The 20,847-nt window shown below is 37.0% G+C and overlaps 2 protein-coding genes and 1 long non-coding RNA gene across 3 annotated transcripts; all 3 read left to right on the plus strand.

Moving 5' to 3' along the window:
* The first annotated feature begins 1,862 nt into the window (after positions 1–1,862).
* Positions 1,863–2,319, plus strand: LOC141902930 (uncharacterized). Its single transcript, XR_012618980.1, has 3 exons — positions 1,863–1,905; positions 2,054–2,126; positions 2,275–2,319. It is a non-coding gene; the product is annotated as an uncharacterized LOC141902930 (long non-coding RNA).
* A 3,187-nt stretch (positions 2,320–5,506) lies between these two features.
* On the plus strand, positions 5,507–10,985 carry LOC141902066 (uncharacterized). The gene is made up of 3 exons (XM_074789707.1): positions 5,507–5,689; positions 9,615–9,779; positions 10,552–10,985. Exons 1-3 carry the CDS (start codon positions 5,507–5,509, stop codon positions 10,915–10,917), a joined length of 714 nt encoding a protein of 237 aa, XP_074645808.1. The 3' UTR covers positions 10,918–10,985.
* A 436-nt stretch (positions 10,986–11,421) lies between these two features.
* LOC141902067 (uncharacterized) lies at positions 11,422–16,535 on the plus strand. Its single transcript, XM_074789708.1, has 4 exons — positions 11,422–11,459; positions 12,966–13,147; positions 14,787–14,963; positions 15,640–16,535. Exons 1-4 carry the CDS (start codon positions 11,422–11,424, stop codon positions 16,098–16,100), a joined length of 858 nt encoding a protein of 285 aa, XP_074645809.1. The 3' UTR covers positions 16,101–16,535.
* The last annotated feature ends 4,312 nt before the right edge of the window (positions 16,536–20,847 follow it).

Here is a 20,847-nt window from a genome sequence, read left to right on the forward strand (position 1 = left end):
TCGGTTAAGCGTAAAATGATTCCAATTTTGTGTGTATTTGTAAAATATTTCGTCAAATTCTTCAGTGGACACTTGTTTGCAACGAAAGCTGGATCGCTAAACTAGTGGTCAGCATATTCTTCGCAGGGTTATTGGTTGGTGTCGTAGTTATGGGGCAAATATCTGACAGTTTTGGACGAAAGACCACTCTGATACCTTGTTGGATCGTCCTTATCATTGCCCAGTCTGTTGTATCTGTAGCACCTTCAGTTCCAATCTACGCAACCATTCGGTTTATAGCTGGCATGTGTGTAGGTAGGTACGAGCAATTTTTAATGAGGATCATCATCCGTAAAAGAAAATCATGGTATACTCTAAAAGTAAATGTTCCAATTAGGTAGCCGTCCCATACTCAACAGTTAGGTTGCAATTTTAGGAATTACGATTAATGATGATTGAAAGAACCTCGTTAAATATCATTTCAGGGTGTTTGGCCGCGAATGCTGGAGTACTTACGATGGAATTCATGGATCCAAAATGGCGGACACTTGTCGGTTGGCGGTTCGGTTGGCAGGTTGCTCAATTTGCTATTGCATTGATGGCTTACCTGTTACCCAACTGGAGGAAACTGTCACTAGCGACCGGTCTCGTTACCTTGCCATTACTTCCTATAACCGCGTAGTGAGTGCCCCGAATATGAAATGCTTTCCAAAAATGAATGATTTTGGAAATACATATTTGGAAACATTGTCCGTGTTTCGTTATATACACCAATATGTTTTCATGCGAATGCCATTACATGTATTTCAAAAACAATACAGATTTTGAACGAAAAAAATGCTTTTCAGTTTTCTCCCGGAAAGTGCTCGCTGGTACTTACGAAAACGGAAAATCGACCAAGCGGAAAATTGTCTGAAATACGTGGCCAAAATTAACGGAAAGGATACGACCGGATTGCGAGAAAAACTAGAGTTGATTAGCAATGCAGAGGCCACGAAGAAAAAAGCAAAATCTCTGAATTTTACTTCTCTATTCCGCACGAGGAAACTGGCTATTCGAAGCGTCGTTTTGATATACGCTTGGCAAGTATCAAGTCATTATGATGTCAATTTCTTTGGTAACAAGGCATTTCTTTCGTCTTTATCCAATCTGGCTAGTGAATTTCGTAAACATATTCTGTAAATGGATCCCCAATTATTATGGTATATGCTTCCATTTTATAACTTGCATATGTAATTGTATTACACTAAGTGTCTTGATTGCATATGTAAATTATCTTCGTTTAGAGAATCAAAGGCTCGAACTCATCCATATAAATGCACAATGCGAAATCAATTTTTACTTTCACGGTTCTTTTTTTGAAATTATTTATTCAGGCTGGCAACATCGCTACTGTTTTACGGTATTACTAATCGAATGGGCGACATGACCGGAAACATTTATCTGGATGTATTCATATCAGGAGCTAGTATTTTACTGACTAAATGGGCAGTCATACTAATAGTGAATTGGTATGTTTTATTCGCAAAGAAAATATTTGAACTTATTTGGACGTATTTCTTTCAGTCATTTCAAATAAACCACACCATCGCATGTAGGCCTACTGGTGACGGTTGCTAAATATTGAGCAATTCCGTTCACGATCAGTTTCACGATCACTCAGCATTCCAGTGTTGTTTCAACTCGTAAACCTCGGACATTGTTTTGATTTACTCTTTTCAGGATTGGGCGACGTATCAGCTTGCTGATATTCCTCGGTATACCGGGTCTATGCTCGTTAGCTGTACTGATCGTGGATCTGACCGGTTCTCTGGACAAAAATCCTATGGTTATGACTTTTTTTTTCCTTTCTGTGTTCATAATCGGATCCGGTGCTTGGTGCGTTACGACTTACTATTCTGCCGAACTGTATCCGACGCTACTGAGGTGAGTAAGATTCGTTAATTGTATGGACTGCTATAATTGAACGAAGACTTTTATCAATGTTTAACAGTTAGCTTTATAAACGTGAGTACTTGGGTGAAATCGATGTATTTTTAGAAGGTTATGAGTATGATTATTCATTTCACTTCAGAAATACCGCAACTGGTGCAGGATTTATGGGTGCTAGAATCGGTTCAATCATAGCTCCCCAAATTTCTTTGATGGTAAGTTGATTTATTGAATCACTCCCCAAAATGCAGTATAGACTGATCGTTCATCAACTTCGAATTTTTAGTCGTTCTGACATTGTGCATTTGTTCGACAAATAGATTTCGTACCGATGGTGTGCGTCGGATTAATTTTTGTTTGCAGAGTAGTCTACACAAGTCCGCACCGTACGTAGTTATTGGCGTCGTGGCACTGTCAAGCGCTGCACTGAATTTCTTCATTCTGCCAGAAACGACCAATAGACCACTGCCGGAAGACCTCGATGAACCAAAGCCAGACAGCGCGAATCCAAAGATTAAGTTGACCCGATTATCATAAAAGAAAACTGATGATACGAGATTCTAACGGCATTGGCAATTTGCTTTCACTCAAAGCAGACCTATTGTTGTGGAACCTGTAACAGAAAGAATGGCCCAGAAGTTGTCTGTGATTGGCAGAACCGTGTAGCCAATTTGAGATACGATTACGATTACGATTTTATTTACACTCCAACCATTTCCATAGCATATGGAGGAAAACTATTACACATAGTTACAGGCAGCAGCGCCCGCTGGCAAAGAGGGCGCTAGCTGACGGCCTGGTTGTCGTGGCGTAAATATTGTTATGCCCCGTTCCGATGCAAAACCCTCTTGTATATTAATCAATATCATCGACAATATAACATAAGGTCAAGTTATTCGACTACTACATGTATTATTAGAATTTCTAGTTGGTAATGTTTGGCACACTGACGAATTTATATCGATTAATAAAATCACTAACGTTACAAATCGATTATCTTTTTTAATTCGAATTACTTTTTTCACACGAAAATACGACGAATACAATGCAAAGCAGCGATAACGGGTTTTTTACAGTTTTCAATCAAAATTCAGAATCAAATGTTTTAAAATCAAGAATTAATTCAAATTTGAAATTTCTGAATTCATTGTAGTTCCGTATGTTCCTGTCTTGGAAAAGTATCGTCACCCTCACCCTCTCCCTTTATTGGAAAAATAGATAATTTTTACATATGAGAACAAGATTAGCAATGCTTTAGTAAAAAAAAAATGAATCCAAACCCTGTGGACAGCGGAGTATATAGAATTCCTTGTTTCGGCTGTGACAAAATGTCCTTTGGAGATACTGGCCGAGATCTAAAAAAAAAAAAAAAAAAAAAAAAACCCAGTCGGGTAACAGGTAAGCCATCAATGAAATAGTGAAGTGAGGTAAGTTTATATAAATGCTGCCTCAGCGGGTGCACCCTTTAGCGTCACGGCATTATTCACTGGACTTAATAAGCATCACCTTTTCATGTAGAGCAATCGACGCAGGAGAGTAAACCAGGGAGAGTTTCTTCATTGTAAAATGTATCATCAACAATTATCAAAATTATTGAAACTAACTAGAGAATACCCGTGGAAAGGTGAATATTAGCTCAGAACTTCAAACTGTCCGATATATTTGCCATGGAATTTAGTCAGACCGTTTAAAAAATCATGTGTCCATGCCTGAGGAGACCATATTTGATAGCCTGGATCCGCGGATACTGGGAACTATCGGGGGTGAACAAAATATGCATTCATGCGGGATTCGAACTTATGATATAGTAGGCAAAAGTCACGTGCTCTACCTACTGGCCACATGAATATTTTCACACCCGTTTAAAGCCGTTGCATTAGTTTATACCACACCAAATTACAAGGCCCAATTCTTCTCCGCTGCGACAGTATTTGGTACATAGATTCATGTTAATATATAGATTATAATTATCAATGTAAATATATTTACGATAATAAATACATTATACACCATTTTATCTACTTGGCGATATCTAATGGAAAGCTCTCGATGGACAGATCAGAGTTTACTATATTGACCCTTTTTGCAAAATTGTATCGAAAAAGGGTTTGCCCATCTTCATAATCTACATCAAGGAAATACGAATTATCACAGCTTTGAAAAAAAGAAAGGTTTCTGCACGATAACAATACATGTCTGAAAAAAATCGAACACTAATATCAATAGCTTTTCTAGAGGGGACCATAGGAATTGATTTTTTTGTTCACTCATCCTCTGTAATATTGATGTGAATTAGCGAACCACTAATGTAATCGTTAATGGAAGTCAAACGTAACTCAAACGTTATATGAAAATTCAATACCGTGTTATGTGAAATATCTATATGTTAAGTATCTATTAAGTACTTTCTCAATCGTGAGATTTGTAAGCTGCGACATCTGCCAAAAGTCGCTAATCGAAAACGAATGTTACAAAAGATGATTTGACCAAAAAGAAACTAATACGATGTTAAATGCAAAAGAGAATGAAATATATATTTTTACAAGCATTGTGAATAAAAGATTTGTTTCCTTTCGAGTGCGTGTTTTTTTTTCCCTAGAAATCTAAAAAAGGACATAACGTTTACGTACGCTGTATAAGAATGATTCAGAAGATTATTCAACGTTCTTCAAATTTAATCACTTCCCTTGCTGTCATGCGATATACTATAAATATCAATTTACTTTAGTTTATCTGCTGTCATTTCATGTAGAGTCAGAAAGAGGCGGGAAAAGACCAATAAAAAGGCGCAGAAAGGAAGTTCGTCCTCGAGTGCCTTGGCATTTTTCGGAACCTTCGAGTGTTGTGGACATGCCGCTTTCGCGTCGGCCGAGAGCGATCTTATTTAAACCTCGCTCACTTACGTTTTACGTGTAGTTGATTTCGATTTATAGACAGATATCCACAGATTGCCTGAGGGTCAATTTTTCAACGGTATACTGGAGTTCGAAATAAAAAAAAAAACACGTGCACGCATGGATATCTAAGGTAAATAGTTGGATTTCTTTCCTTTCCCCGATGATTTTGAATTATATTCCTAATGCATACGTAAATCCTTTAAGTAAGTCCCTTTTGCTGAGTACACATTTTCAAGACAAGTTTTCATATTATTCTCTAATTCTGTGGAACTGTAGATGTTTGAAATGTATATCCATATAGTTGACCTCAAATATGTACCACTCAAAGGTTTGCCAATCGGTAACCTCGGAAATTGCTTGTACGTCAAAATCAGGCTGTCCCAAGACGACCCCGATGTGTGCTGAGCCTGTTAGAATATTATGTAGCATTTCAATCACGTTGATAAAGTATTAAACAGTCGGTCAAACCCGATCGGAACCTGTGCCTTTTAAGAGTTCACCAACGCGATGTACATATTCCACTGAAATTATGCAAAATTATGCAAACGGACCCTGTTTTATTGTAATTAGGTCAAAATAAGGGCAATACCAACCGTGAATTCAATTCATCATTGGTAATGGCATCGATCATCGGGTGAAATGGTTGTTTTTGCAGATTTAAGTTCTTAGCGTTATCTAGGGTGAACACTAAAGCAAATATGGAAAAATCTGTCGAATCCAAAAACTACCAGAAGAAGCTACCTACAGACTTGTCGGATTTGACAACGAGCATCGATGCTGGGACGGGTATTGCCGAAGATGATGAAGGCGGTAGTCTCTTAGCCGACGTTGAAAATGATCCGGAACACGACCCCGCGAAGTTCGAGGATGTGTTGCATATCGTTGGTGGTACTAACCGATTTCAGATCCTCGTGTACATTATGGCGAATGTTTCTTTTGAATTTATTTCCGGTTGTGCAACGATTTACTTCATCATAGAAGGTGCAAATCCAGGCTGGAGCTGTTTGAAATGTGAAAAATACGTGTCAAACGGATCTTTCTGTTCTCAGTTCAGCGCTAACGCTACAGAAGGCAGCTGTAAAAACAACAATGACAACTGCCACAATATGACTTTCAGCACTCAATACACATCGATTGTCTCAGAGGTACTCATTCCAAAAAGTCACCACCTCCTCGATTAAGCGAACAACGATTCCAAGTTTTACATGTATTTATAGAATATTTCGTCAAATTCTTCAGTGGGCACTTGTTTGCAACGAAAGCTGGATCGCTAAACTAGTGGTCAGCATGTTCTTCGCAGGGTTATTGGTCGGTGTCGTTGTTATGGGGCAAATATCTGACAGTTTTGGACGAAAGACCAGTCTTATACCTTGTTGGATCGTACTCATCATTGCGCAGTCTGTCTTATCGTTGTTACCTTCAGTTCCCATCTACATAACCATTCGGTTTGTAGCTGGCATGTGTGTAGGTAAGTACGCGCGATTTTTTATAAGCATCCTTGTCCGAAATAGAAAAACATTAAAGGAAAGCTCCAATTTGGTAGCTGGTATATAACTAACAAGTTAGGTTACCGCTTAGGGAACTTCGGTTATTAGTAATTGAAAGAACCACTTAAAATGTCATTGTAGGGTGTTTGGCAGCTAATGGTGGAGTACTAGTGATGGAATTCATGGATCCAAAATGGCGGACAGTTGTCGGTTTCCGGTTCGGCTGGCCGGTTGGTCAATGCACTACTGCATTGATGGCTTACCTGTTACCCGACTGGAGGAAACTGTCACTAGCAACCGGACTCGTTAGCTTACCATTACTTCCTATAATCGCGTAGTGAGTTCCCCCGTATATGAAACACTGTCCGAAAATGAATAATATTGAAAATGCATAAATATCTGGTAATATCTAGAATTCTTACATTATCTGTGATTCGCAATATCTACCATTAGGTTTTCCAGCGAATGTCATTCTTTCAGGATCAATATAGATTTCGAACAAAAATTTGCTTTACAGTTTTCTCCCGGAGAGCGCTCGCTGGTACTTAGAAAAACGGAAAATCGACCAAGCGGAAAATTGCTTGAAATACGTAGCCAAAATTAATGGAAAGGATACGACCGGATTGCGAGAAAACTAGAGTTGATCAGCAATGAAGAGGGCACGAACAAAAATGCAAAATCATTGAATGTTACTTATCTATTCCGCACAAGGAAAATGGCTATTCGAAGCGTCGTTTTGATATACGCCTGGCAAGTATCAAGTCATTATTATACCAACAGAATGTCTTTGGTAAATAGGAATTTCCTTTATCATCATTCGATATGTTTAATCCATATGGTTAACACATTCTGCATATGTAAATAGATCCCTAATTATAATAGCATATGATTCCATTTATAACTTGATAACTTTATTACTTAAACGCTAGTGTTAAAAGTATTATATTGTTTTTTTTATTCTAAGTGTGAGGATTGCCTGATTGTGTTAATCAACTTCATCGTAATCGTTTCGAGAATTAAGTGCTCGAAAGCACAGTGCGGAAGTAATTTCTATTTTCATACTTCTTTTTCCTCGAATTGTTCATTCAGGCTGGCAACATCGCTACTGTATTACGGAATTTTTTTCGCGTGAAAATACCAGAAAGACGATGAATATGTGTGCAAACCAGCGATAACGGGTTTTCTACATTAGAGATGTTTCCATCCGATAAATAATATTTAATTTTTCCGCATTATGTATATGTGGCGCTAAAAGAATACCAAGTTAACCGATATATCATTATGAATATCTAGTAAAGGGTTACAAAACGAAACTACGAACACGCTTCTATCTCGTACGGTTACGGAACTAGGAACATCTTTAAAATTGAATTAGTTATCGAATGTATCACAACACATACCCAGTGTAAGCTTTTGATGATACCTTTTCATCGATGCATTATTTTCCATTTAAAACACATACAAATGGAGCGAATTTAAATGACATGGTTTCCAGAGCAAAGGCCCTTTGACTTGGCAACTGAGCATATATTCATATATACAAATCATTCATAAAAGCATTATCGATTCTCCAAATCCTAGCGAGCTAAATTCTGAAAAAAGGGCCTGGTTGAAATCTATATGAACTTTTTCGCGAAAATTTGAACGCTAAAATATCGGTTTTAGAGAGCCAATCAGAAAGCAAAGACTCCTCTATGATTGGCTTAGCCGCAGAAATCAGCAGGTGTTCACTTGAAACTGCGGTATGGTCTACTGTTTTACTTCTGGGATTTTATCTTAAGATTTAAAATGTATTTCAAGATTGATTTCTGTAAAATTTCTAGTTGATTTTTTGGGTGGAATATCTTAATTTGCACTACAGCCAATTCTGCAAAGTCCGGGAGAAATAGCTATTTCTCAAGTGCTTAAATCCAAATTCAATCAAATTTTATTCTGTTAAAAATATCAAATCCGATTCAATTTTATTTTAATGAACACATCAAACATCAAATTCAATTTTGTTTTATTGAGCAAATTTCAGTAAATCCAATTCTATTCCGTATTCAAATCGATAAAACCATCACTCATCAAAACACGATTGTACTGTGAAAATTGTAGGTATTGACTCTTGAGTTGGGAGTGTATTTTTACAAATACAACCCACAGAATGCATCATTTGCCATTTTATGAAAAGCTGACAGGCTGGCCATAGTGCCCCTTAGAGCTCTAGTTCATTTTCCACGGACATCCTACTAACGAGGTTCGACTGTATTAACTTCCCTATCATAAATCATTTCCACAAAAATTCAGATCTCCTAAAAAATTGAAACTTGAAATCAAATTAGGGGTGCCGATCAACATTTTTACATCGTGGTACAGATCCCACTCAAAAAAATTGACATGCCAAATAAATTTGTAGAAATGCCAATCAAACTATCAGAGATGTCAATCAAACTTTATTTCCTGGTTGAGCTGTCAATCAGAATTTTGTTTTCATGGAAGTAGTAAATCAAAATATTGACACCAGGGAGATAGATTTGTATAAAAGGGCCCATATGTTGAATGTTAGATCAGAGTTCAGAACAAGCTTTCTGGTGGAAAGTTTTTCAAGCTGCAGTGGAAAGAAAGATAAAGATGCTGAAATATTATAAAACGGAATTGATATATTCTAAATATTACTCGCCCTTGGATTACTTCATTGCATGGTTGATCGTTGATTATGGAAGTACATTGAACGGAGCGATGCAAACACAAGGATACGACGATAAATCGTACTTTTGAGACGAGATTTATTTCAATGTGCATAACACACGGGAACGAATAGTCAATTTGTCAGTCCTCTCACATTTGTTTTCAGTTCTTGTTTTTTTTATTGTTATGGTCTATTGTTTAAATTCCGCATGCCAAAATGTTAACCGAAGTTAATAGTGATGGATCGTGTAAATAAGTAAATAGTCGAGTAAGAAAGAAATGTCGTCGTGTTGTCATAGACTGATAATTGAAGTATAATTGCTGCTGAAATAGGCTTCTGCCGGATGATGAATTGGTAGTTCAAGCATAGTTCAACCATACTTAAGTAATATTTGATAATGAAATAACGATGGTATTCACCACAAATTGTCGTTTAAAAGCATCATATAACGATAAACCCAGCGTGAAACCAACGTAACCTCAAATTAACCAGTTTGGTCACTTTTATTAAGTCCAGCAGGATAATCACGTCATCGAGCCATTACCATGCACGGTGTTAACAAGTTTTACGTGACCCCGGTCCCACGTCGAGATAATAGCTATATAATATTTGTGACGAGTTGATAGCGGAAATGAATCATGCAAATAGATCATTTTTACTATTGCGCATGATATAAAAGCCAAGAAGACCATTCTCGCTATAACAGTGGCCAGAACCAGTCTGATGAAAACCATGTCGTCGAAATATCTTGGTCTGATACTCTTGCAGGTTTTGGTATCGCTCGTTGCATCCAACGAGTTGCATCACGTTCGGGTAAGCATCATTGCATTTTAATAATCCTTCCTTGCGAGGATATAGAGGTTTATATTAGAGGATTAACCGCTGCCCAATGGAAATGCTATATATCACACAGAAGCTTCTGTTATCATTGGTTCAAGCTTTGTTTTATGCGAACATGGAAAATATTTCAATACGTCACTGCGGTATAAATCCTATCTAGGCTAAGTAATTCAAAGCTTATTATCGAATTATCAAATAACCATTTGAATGCATTCGTTAACCTTTTTATATGAAATAGGTAGTTTAAAAAAGGTTACTCGTAACTACATGTATGATAAATTGGAAATGTTACCGTCTGCAGTGAGGCGAAACTCATGAAACATTAGTGATGCCAAAATTGATTTGGCCGATTTATCTGGACTCTAAAACGCAGAGTTTACGAGTTTATTGTTTAGGTAATTTGCACTTGTGCGCGTGCATAAGACGAATCCTGACTGGACATTGATCAAATTTATAAACATAAGAGACCTTTTATGCTAGAGTCAGCATTTATTACTTTGTAGTAAATGAGGAAGAATACTTGACGTGGTAAAATTATGCTGAAAGTTACCGCAGTACTTTGCCTTTTAAATGTCATTCATACAAGTTCTACGATTTTAAGACATTGTTTGGTACATCTAAGAATTTGCATGCGTTGATATCTACCCGGTAGTCTCCTCGTTTCCTTTTTCGATAATTCTGTCGTTTTTATTCTGCTTATTTGACATACATTAAAATGACATTTTACGATTAATTTTTCATTCAGAATGGCTTGGTGACGATTCACGGAACCGTTGGGTTTCCAGGCGATGGCCCGCCGAGTTTTCCCGAAAATACGCACATGTACGTCAGCCTCTCAGATGACTCGATGGCGGATGGAAAGTCAATCGTCTTGCACAAGATGGAAGTCGATCTCAATGACCACAGAGCCGGAAGACCAATTACATACACGATGACTGTGCCTCCGAGTAGCGGGTCTTTAGTCACCATATCAGTCGTGGTGAACGTTGGCTGGGAACCAGAAGGAGGAGATTGGATCCACAAGGGCGACTACCTTACTACGACTTCATACAGAGTTGATTTCACGAAGGGCAACAACATAGAACGTAATGTCGCCGTCGAAAGAATATGAACTCAAACCTTGATTACCGATATCCGCATTATTTCAAATAAATATGAATATAATGATCAATAAAAGTATATACATGGTTATCTTTTTATCAGGTTGTGCTTTATCTTCATCAACAAATTGGGTAGAGAAAGTAATCAATATGCTCGTGCAACAATACAGGTTCAAAAGGTGAACGAGTCGAATATTTATACCGGTATGCTAAAGATTTTGAAAATCTTAAAAAGATTTCCTCGGTATAGACAGGATGGCAAATCTAGGCCAATTTGGCCAGGGCGATGGTGTTATCTAAAGAGTTCCACTTTAAATTAGATCATAAAACTTCCAAATGAAATGAGTATTAAAGGATAACGTGCTCACCTGTCAGGCTTAAGCGTGTTCGGCTAGAAAAGACAACTAATTTCAATGAAAGTCCTTGATTTACAAAAGCCTAGCATTATACCAAGAATCAATACGCACGCAATTTTTTGTGAGCTCAACCAAAGTGTACTGTGTTATATAATGAAAATGGTGAAAACGAAAGGACCAAGTAACTGGAAAGTGAAGTCGGTGATTATATGCATTGTCTTGTTGAATCTGTCGATTGTAGCTGTGTGTGAGAGCATGGACGTATTAACTAGATCTAGTTTATACGTCCATGGAAAGCTGGGGGAAGAGCGCATGAAGGGGATACGAGAAAAATCCCACAATAAAAAAATTAGATGATAAAATGTTTAGAATAAAACCGGCTCTTCGTCATTTGAATACTGATTTAATTTTCAAGTATAATAACAAAATTTCTAATTTTTGCTCCAATAACAATCTGAACCCTAATGTCCATTGTGGAGTTCATAAAATCAACTGTTCTGATTGTAACCTTTTTTAAATTGGGGAAACCGGTAGGAATATTAAGGATCGTATTAAAGAACATAAACGAGATGTATTTAATGGGTTAAATTAGAAAGTGGGGTAGTCTCCCATTCTTTGGTTACCGGACACAATTTTTATTTTTCTGGAGCCAATATTATCTTTCCCAACAGTATTCGGACTAAACGACATATAGTTGAATCTGCTTTGATTACTACTCATTCCGATCGTTCTGTCAACCTCAATAATGGTTTCAGCCCCCATAATAAACTTCTTTCAAGTTTTGTCAGTGCTCTAGTCCCCATAACGTAATGTGCAGCGATTCGTGTCCTATTTCACATTTCATGTATTAATATTTTTATTTGGCAAGTCATTTTAGACTGAAGAAGGGTGGTAGTAACCACCCGAAATATTTCTTATAATTTTTAATAAACATTTTATCATCTAATTCTTTTATTGTGGGATTTTACTCGTATCGTTTTATCACGGATATTGTGATCTACCATTGATGCGCATGAAGGGGGCTTGAATTCAACTGGGGGAGGGCGTTCGGGCGTTCATTGGTATTCGGTATTATTATATTTTGTCTTTTTAGTTTCATTTTGTAAAAGCATGCCTAAAATGTGCCATGCAGCACTTGGCATGTCATATATATGTTTGTAATCTTTTCTATCTAATAAAGACTTATTTGATTAGAAAAAAGAAAAAAAAATGTTTTGCAAGAAAATGTGTGACCGAAGCTTTAAGGTTAATTATTCATTAAGTATGATTGTAGTTAATTTTTTAAGTTGGTAGAACTAGGTGTTTGCTCGAGGATGGATTGTTAAAATGCTATGATACTACACCATGCATGGCTGAACAATATCACGTGTAGTTGAATAGCCACGAAAATGAAGTCGAACCAAAAACATGAAGCAAGGATTGTTGCATTGTGTACATTTGTTGATGAATGACCAGCTGCCGTTTGCGACATGAGTCTGAGACATATTTCTCATTTCTGTTTTAATGATTCAGCTGCTTCGGAACTTGTTTAATCGTAACCATTTTTACCAATGCACAGAGCTAGCTCGATGTTCCATTTCCCTCACAGAATGTTGACACTTCAGATTCAGTATTTCTCTGTTACTTTCTGAACACTAAAGATAACAGTTTATCGCCTTTTCTAGGTATCTACTGTGGGTCATGCGGTGTTGATTTGAATGCAGGCGACGGGTCAAGCGCGGGGAGCAATTTTATTGCGGTGGTTGTGCGGGACAAAAGGAAGTTGCTGCCCTGTGTAGCCGTTGGTGGAATAACATTAAAGGATTGTGTTGGTATTTTGCTGAATGCTTTCGCAACAAATGCATCGACAAGTACGGCAGTCCACCATCTCCTTCAGCACAATTAGGTTAGTAGCTTTAAGATGCGTGGGGCACGACCCCAAAATTAAACCTAGAATGAAAAACAGGCCTGTAGCCAGGCATGTCTACGGGTGAGTTCAATTTTTATGAACGAGGATTTTGTATAAGGTGTTCCCTCAGAATGTTAGATGCCAAGAGAAGCAATTTCTCAACTTCTAGCATATTCAGGGCGCAAATATTGCTTCTTTTTCCAAAAATTAAATCAAGTAAGTTTCGAAGCACGGGCATATTTTGAACGAAAACTAGTGAAAAACGGTAATGAATGAGTGAACCTTTAGAATAGGATGATCTACATTAACATAAAATGTACGTCAAGTGATATAACGTTGGAATTCGTCCACCGTCGGTGAATACGGAGATATTCGCAAATTTAGAGCGAAAATTCACTAAAATCAACGCAAATATTTTCCTCGCTAATTCATCAATTTTCATGCTTTTCTGCGTGAACGATAGGCCACCCCTAAACGCTCACATTCCACAACACGTGGCTTTTTAAAGTTAGATTACGTAAATAATTGATATTTTTCAAGACGTGGTTTTATAGGCCGGCGCCGTACTGACTGGGCCCAACTTGGATTCGTTGTTAGTTAAGGCCCTACTCATCAATATATTCGCCATGGCGGGCGGACTCCATCGTGATATCACTCATACGATAAGATAGAATTGTTAAGAAAATACTTTTAAGTAAAATAAAAACGAATTGAATATTTTATTCTCGAATACCAAAACTATAAAATCAATCATAAGTTACGTCCATCCCCCATCAAGGATAACAAATATTTGAAATGGTTATGTGAATATAGTAATTCTTTCTTTGATGATAAATCATATCAGAAACAAATTGCTCTCAATGAGGTCACCACAGGAATCCAGCTATGATGAGGGTAAAATAAGTTGTTGACCTAAATATCAATTAGCAATGACGTTTTACGATGCACAATGGTTGGACTGGTTCCCGTTGCGTGAAAATTTGCTAATCACTTTTTGCGAGGACTTAAGTGAATACGACGCAACGCAAAATCATTTACATCGCAAATGGTCTCGCAACGCAAATCGTCCGCACATAACTCTACCTAAAATCTCCGCAGGAATACGACTCCAATTCTACATTGTTTTACTGTGTGTCAATTCAGTACGTAAGAGGCATATACTGCTTTATTGTTGGTTTAAGTGATATAACTTTTATATTATGTTTATGTTTATTGACATCCCTTCATTAACTCAAAAATTGCCAATATGGATCCAGATATATTTGAAGGCGGCATCCCAAAGTAGATTATAGTGAAAGAAAAAGAGAGGGAGCACAATCCATTGAAATGAAAAAAATTATAGAACTTTCACTGACAATGAAATGAATAATGAAGGATCCCTTGCTCACTTATCGGAATGAGTTAAGCTAGAAGGAATATCCAATTATAATGAATCAAAATCCCTAGATTTGTAAAAGCCATAGCATTGATATACCGAGAATTAATGCACGCATTCGTTCGTGACCTCAACAAAAAGTATGCGGAAAACCGGTTTATTTACTGTGTTAAATGAAAATGGCGAAAACGTACGGACCAAGTAACTGGAAAGTGAAGTCGGTGATAATATGCAATGTGTTGTTGAATCTATCGATTGTAGCTTTGTGTGAAAGGTGGCCGAGAAAAGCTGGCGACAAAGCGTCTGATGGGCACTGTCTTGAATTCAACTGGGGAGGGCTTACAGGCGTTCATTGGTATTCATGCTGCAACAACTGTAAAAACGGCAACGCCACTGCTGTTGTATGTGACAAGAAAACGTACCACACGGCGTCTTCTGGTGGGTGTAACTTTATCACAAAACATATAGTTGAATAATTTGATTTTCAATCTAACGATATCACAAGTTTATAGAGGTTTTCACTAGTGTCACGCGTATCGTTGTCAGGCGTTACATTAGTCAACAGGGGCCAGTTGCACAGTCGTCACTTCAGTCAAAAAGTGGTCTTAAATCTTAAGACTGGTCTTAAATTGTTAGATTTGCTATAGAATTAAGTTGGTATTAGACTGGTCTTAAGTCTAAGCCGTGACTATGCAACTGGCCCCTGAGACTTTATCGCTAAGCGACTTGCTAATATGACGCGCCGTTACTACACGAACCTACGTACGTATGGTAGCTAAAAGTTCTCTTGAAGGAGAAAAAGTAAGATTTGTTTTTGTTCCCTAAAAACATTCAGCACCTGCTGAAAACAACAATTTACGTCCTGAAAACAACTTTCAGTTCTTTTCTGGACCTGAAAGTTATTTTCGAAATCGACAGGTGGTTTTCACAACAGTGGTTTTCACGGATTAGGTGGCACGAATCACCCACCACACTCGTTCTGGTTTGTTCGGGACGTAATAGAATGAACATATCAAACCAATCAATCGAATGGCAATTCTATCATAAGATCAAAACATGATGCGCTGTGACTTACCACTTGAGATGTACATCTTCAGCTTAATGTTATTTCTAGGTATCTACTGTGGGTCATGTGGAGTTGATTTGAAAGCAGGCGACGGGTCAAAGCGCGGGGAGCAATTTTATTGCGGTGGTTGTGCGGGACAAGAGGAAGTTGCTGCCCTGTGTAGCCGTTGGTGGAATAACATAAAAGGCATGTGTTGGCACTTCTCTAAATGCTTTCACGATAAGTGCACCGATAAGTACGGCTATGCACCAGCTCCTTCACAACCTGCGAAAGCACCACCTACGTGTTACGACGGGAAATGTCAGGCCGGCGAAACGACAAAAAACTGTCCGATAGACTGTTGTTATAAGATCAACCCAAAGTGCCATCTGGCCAACCTCAAAAACACGTGTATGGATAAATGCTGCTCCGATGAGAAATGCTGCGGGACCGGAAAAGGAAACGTAATTGGTTTAAATCATTTACATACTTTATTGATTTTCATCTTCGGTCTACTAATGAACAAATAGGAATCAGATTCACAGTTAAAATTGGAATTTGCAGTTAGATTTCGAGTTAGACTTTAAAGGAACTTATTTCAGTCAACTTTCTTGGTAATGGTTTATGTATGAGTTTGTAAAAGACGTTTTTCCTAAAGACGTTTTTATTTAAAGTGTATATAATGATTAATGTTTTTAACATGCCAATATTGCCTGAAAGTGTTACTACTTTTGAACAGAAACACACATCTGAAATACTTGAGCAATGCATCGTTTGAGGAAAGCCGTGTTTAAAGGATTTGTGTTATCGTGCTTGCTTGTTGCGTTTGCACCCGTCAAACGTGAGTATGTAGGCTATTTATCAATGGCCTAGAAATACCGTTTTTTGTGTAGGGCAGTGATCGTCGTCATCAAATAATAAAATTTTTCTCTCAGTTTTCCACGAAGGGTTATAATGTAAATCAGCGCCATAATGACCAGTGTTTCGATATAAACTCACGCATTTTTTCCGAGACGATTTTCTAATTTTCTATCGTACCAAGAACCTGAATTTGAGACCGGGGCACTTTCTACATAAAATCTCGGCCAACAAGGGCACTTTAAACGTCAAACCTGTGGTTTTCAGGAGCTGCTCAGCACTCACTACGCCGAATCATCCCAAACAATGCACCTTTACGTCAAACCCGTGGATTGAGGGGAATTTCTGGGTGGCACGGGTAAAGGCAAGTAAAACTAACCGACATTAAATATCTATTTCCCAATGTCGGCAAGTAAAACTAACCGACATTAAATATCTATTTCCCAATGTCGGCAATGTCGGCAAGTAAAACTAACCGGCATTAAATATCTATTTCACAATGTCGGCAATGTCGGCAAGTAAAACTAACCGACATTAAATATAAGATAACCAAATCACAACTTAAGTTTCTATATAATCATACACCGGAGGAACTACAATCCCATATACTATACTTGATCCGAAACGTGTAGATCAACTGCTCGGCACCAGGAGAGGACAAGTGTTTGGCCATGGATGCTGGATGTCGTCAATTTCAATGCGAACGCAATTTGTATTACGAAAACAGAATCGGTTTAGGTGAGTTTGTGACAGAATTGAAATTTGAATTAATATAGAGACTTAGGGGGCTACTGCATTCACGTTTCGTCCATCGTTCGTCCACCCAGTCCTGTTCGTCGACAGAATATACTTTTTTGAAATTTTTCTTCGCGGAATCAAGATTTGTGGCCACTGTGTTCGGCAAAATCAGCAATTTATGCGGTGCGTATTTTTCATGGGAAATTTTGAAGACGCTTTTTCGTGCTTGTTGTTCCTGATGCTTTCCGTGTAAATGTATACAGGCCTCTAGGGTCTACCACCAGAAGAAGAGTTACGTGTACGTATCAGCATTTGTATAGGAAATTTTCATGGCAATTTTCAATACGCTATTTTCATGGCAATTTTCTAAATTCTAAAGATTTTTTTGGACTAGAATCATCGTTTGATTGTTTCCATGTTGGAATTGGGGGCACTTGGTGTCTCCCCAGCGTAATTAGATTTGCAACGATGTTTGATGTTCACAACGACCGCTTGTTTTTAGTTTTTATTGAAAGCCGTGTCACTCTATTCTCTGATCGACACTACGCTCGGTCCCATGTTTAGCGTTCGACGATTGAACATTCTAGGTCAGATAAGACAAGTTTCTTGACATTTTTTATTTTTTTCAGGACGAGGTCCAATCCCAATGCTAAGTATCTGATTCTAATCCCCAAAAAATCTTTAGAATTTAGAAAATTGCCATGAAAATTTGCATAATACGCGCATGCAGAAAATCGACGGTCAACCACTCGCGTTCGCGTGCGCTTTACGCTTGACTCAACCGGTGGCCACGCGCGTTTCTATGAATATATTTTTGCCAATGTAGTATCAACAAAATCCTCCAATAAAACTCTATCTTCAATGAAATATTCTACATTGTATCTCAAAACATGAAAAAGTTACAGTCAATAACACAAAATTACCAATCTTTTTGAGGCGCCTTCCTTAAAGTGACGTATATTTTTTAAACTGTAACTGTATCCGATTGTTACAGCCGAGAAAAATAAAATAAATATTTTGGATGTTACCACGAACTATTTCACCAAATAAGATATTTTGCCATAACTGCCGTCCACTTTAACATTATACCGTTTTCTTTGATCATTGCGTCAAATTCTGTTATAATAGTTCAGTTATTCAGAGGTTCAAAAATGGTTTCGTCTGATCAGAAAACTACAAGATCAAAACGTAAAACAATAATGCTAGTAACAGTTTCACTCGCATTTGCAATATTCATACTTCCAACCATTATTACTACATATTTGCCAATATCATTGGAGCAGAGAAGTTAAATATATGATATTTTCATTCAGTTTCAAATGCTTAACTATTTCATGAATTTTTACATACATCTTTTGTTCGTGAATATTTCTGTATGAAAATCCGTTGTAGAAATTCAATGAAATAAGCATTGATTCAGCTTTATCCGACATATAAACTCAAGAAAATGGTTGATGAAAAATGTCAATGGATCTATATACACCTGTTTTTAGAAGACGCGTTAAGAATGATGTTATAATTTTGACCTTTCATCCCAAACGGACGAACCTTTGGTACCATAAGCTCAATTTGAGTAGTTTAGTATTTGAGTAGTTTAGTATTTGTCTGACCGATTCTCGGAATCCAGCCTGAAGACCAGTGAAAAATATTTTTCAGATCTATTTTTGTGTACCTGAATATGGCAGTAACAATAAGAATGATATTTATTTTAGTAACTACGTAATTTCTTCGAAGCTCTAATTCATAACACAATAAGCAAATACATTCAGTCGATAAATCTAAAATAAAAGTTTTGCTAATTCTTTCATCAAATATGTACGTGGTATTCATCAGATCCATTCTACGGGTAAAATTCGAAATTATTATATGTAGTTGAGTATATTAGTAGTTTGCGCTTCATTATAGATATTTTCACAGCTATAGAACTCCACAAAAAATATTTGATTAGATATCCATCTCCAGTAAGCTATAAAAAACTGATTTCGGGACGCCTCGATAGCTGTACCTGAGCAAATTTAATTGGCAACCAGATACGTTACCACAAGCGTCAGAATACGTTATTGATTATAAAAATCGATTATGAAAAGCTTACCACCAACGATTAGGTAACTAACTAACTTTAGGCCTAATATGTAATAGATGAAATCTAAGTGACAGACGCCTCGTTACACAGCCATTGATTTAAATTCAACCATAATTTAGATTAAAAAAACACTATTTTTCCGGAGGCACCGTCGACTACTGTGGTGAATGAAAATTACCCCAAATATTGTCTTGGATAAAAAGAATGAACACCAGAAAATTTGCTTTTTTGTGAATAAAAATTTCGTAAATCTCTCAGGAAAATCACTTAAGAAATTTGAAATCAATCCGATACGCAGAAAAAATGATGTACGGCACATCATAGAACACCCAGTTCACAGAGAGACTGAATAGATTGATATACTGAATGAAGAAATTGAATAGATAGGGAAATATCTTTGTGAAACGAAACTGGACCAGCAGGTTCATTCCAAGACGATAACAGCGGTGAACTGCAAGTTTGGTACAACCTGGAAGTTAACAGCCGTTTGGCATTGCAAATTGCAATTCAAAGAAGACGAATTCTGTGAGAAAAAAATTAAGGACACAAAATATGCATCACAAAAAATATTTATTTCTGCGAGAAAAATATCCAGAAATTCGGCAGAAAAAAATATTAAGCCCTATGATAAAATAAATCGGTTGAAAAGAAAGTTCACAGTAGCTAATTAACTAAACAAGTAAAGAATTTCAAACAATCATATTTATTCTCATACAACAATTATACAAAATGCCAGGTTTGTGCTCGAGGGATTATTATGTAAGCTCCTCAAACACGTGGACTGTATTTCAAAAACAATCCAATCATGGACGTATAAACTATAGTTTAAACATTCATGGTCCAACCATAGACTCTATAAAACAATAAAACGTCTATGGCCCACAATCATGGACTCTAAAATGTAAGAGTCCATGGCTCCCCGCACTAAAACCAGAGATAAACCTGGCCAAATACTCTGGAAAGCGTAAGATTTTAAGTAATCAATCTGATTTACATTTTTACTCTTAAAAGTTGACCTGGTTGGCGGCCTATCTACCTTAGGCCTTACATGACTTTTTTTAAATCATGATCAACCTAACCATAACAGACCCGGCAGATAGAAATGAACTGATATCAAATTTCAATTATAATGACTTATTCAAAATATAAAATTACTAGCTTTTAATATCACATATGCTACTACATCATGCAAGGTATTTCAAGGTCTTATTCACCAAAAACATTCCCCCTGCAACTGATTCATAAAACTTGAATCAATAGGAAAATAACAAAATTAAAGAATTGTAAACTTTGATCGATAAAACACTGACAATGGGGACTAGTCTGAATGTTTAAGACTATTAATTTGACAGTTCATGAAGTCACCAGGCATAAGTGACACTTGGCTATTTCATGAAATATGAAGCATTCTATCATATCAACTATTCTGCAAACGACAATGTAAGAAAGATTTCTGTTTATACAAAAAACTGCAAAAATATCTCCAACATATAAACATTAAAGCTGGACATAAAACAAAAAATTCACTCAAATAATCAATCTCTAATTTCATTTTTTTTTAAACATTATTTTTACAAGAAAACTGAAATTTTGCAAAC

The sequence above is a fragment of the Tubulanus polymorphus genome, chromosome 3 (assembly GCF_964204645.1).
Source record: "Tubulanus polymorphus chromosome 3, tnTubPoly1.2, whole genome shotgun sequence".
Taxonomy (NCBI): Eukaryota; Metazoa; Nemertea; class Palaeonemertea; order Tubulaniformes; family Tubulanidae; genus Tubulanus; species Tubulanus polymorphus.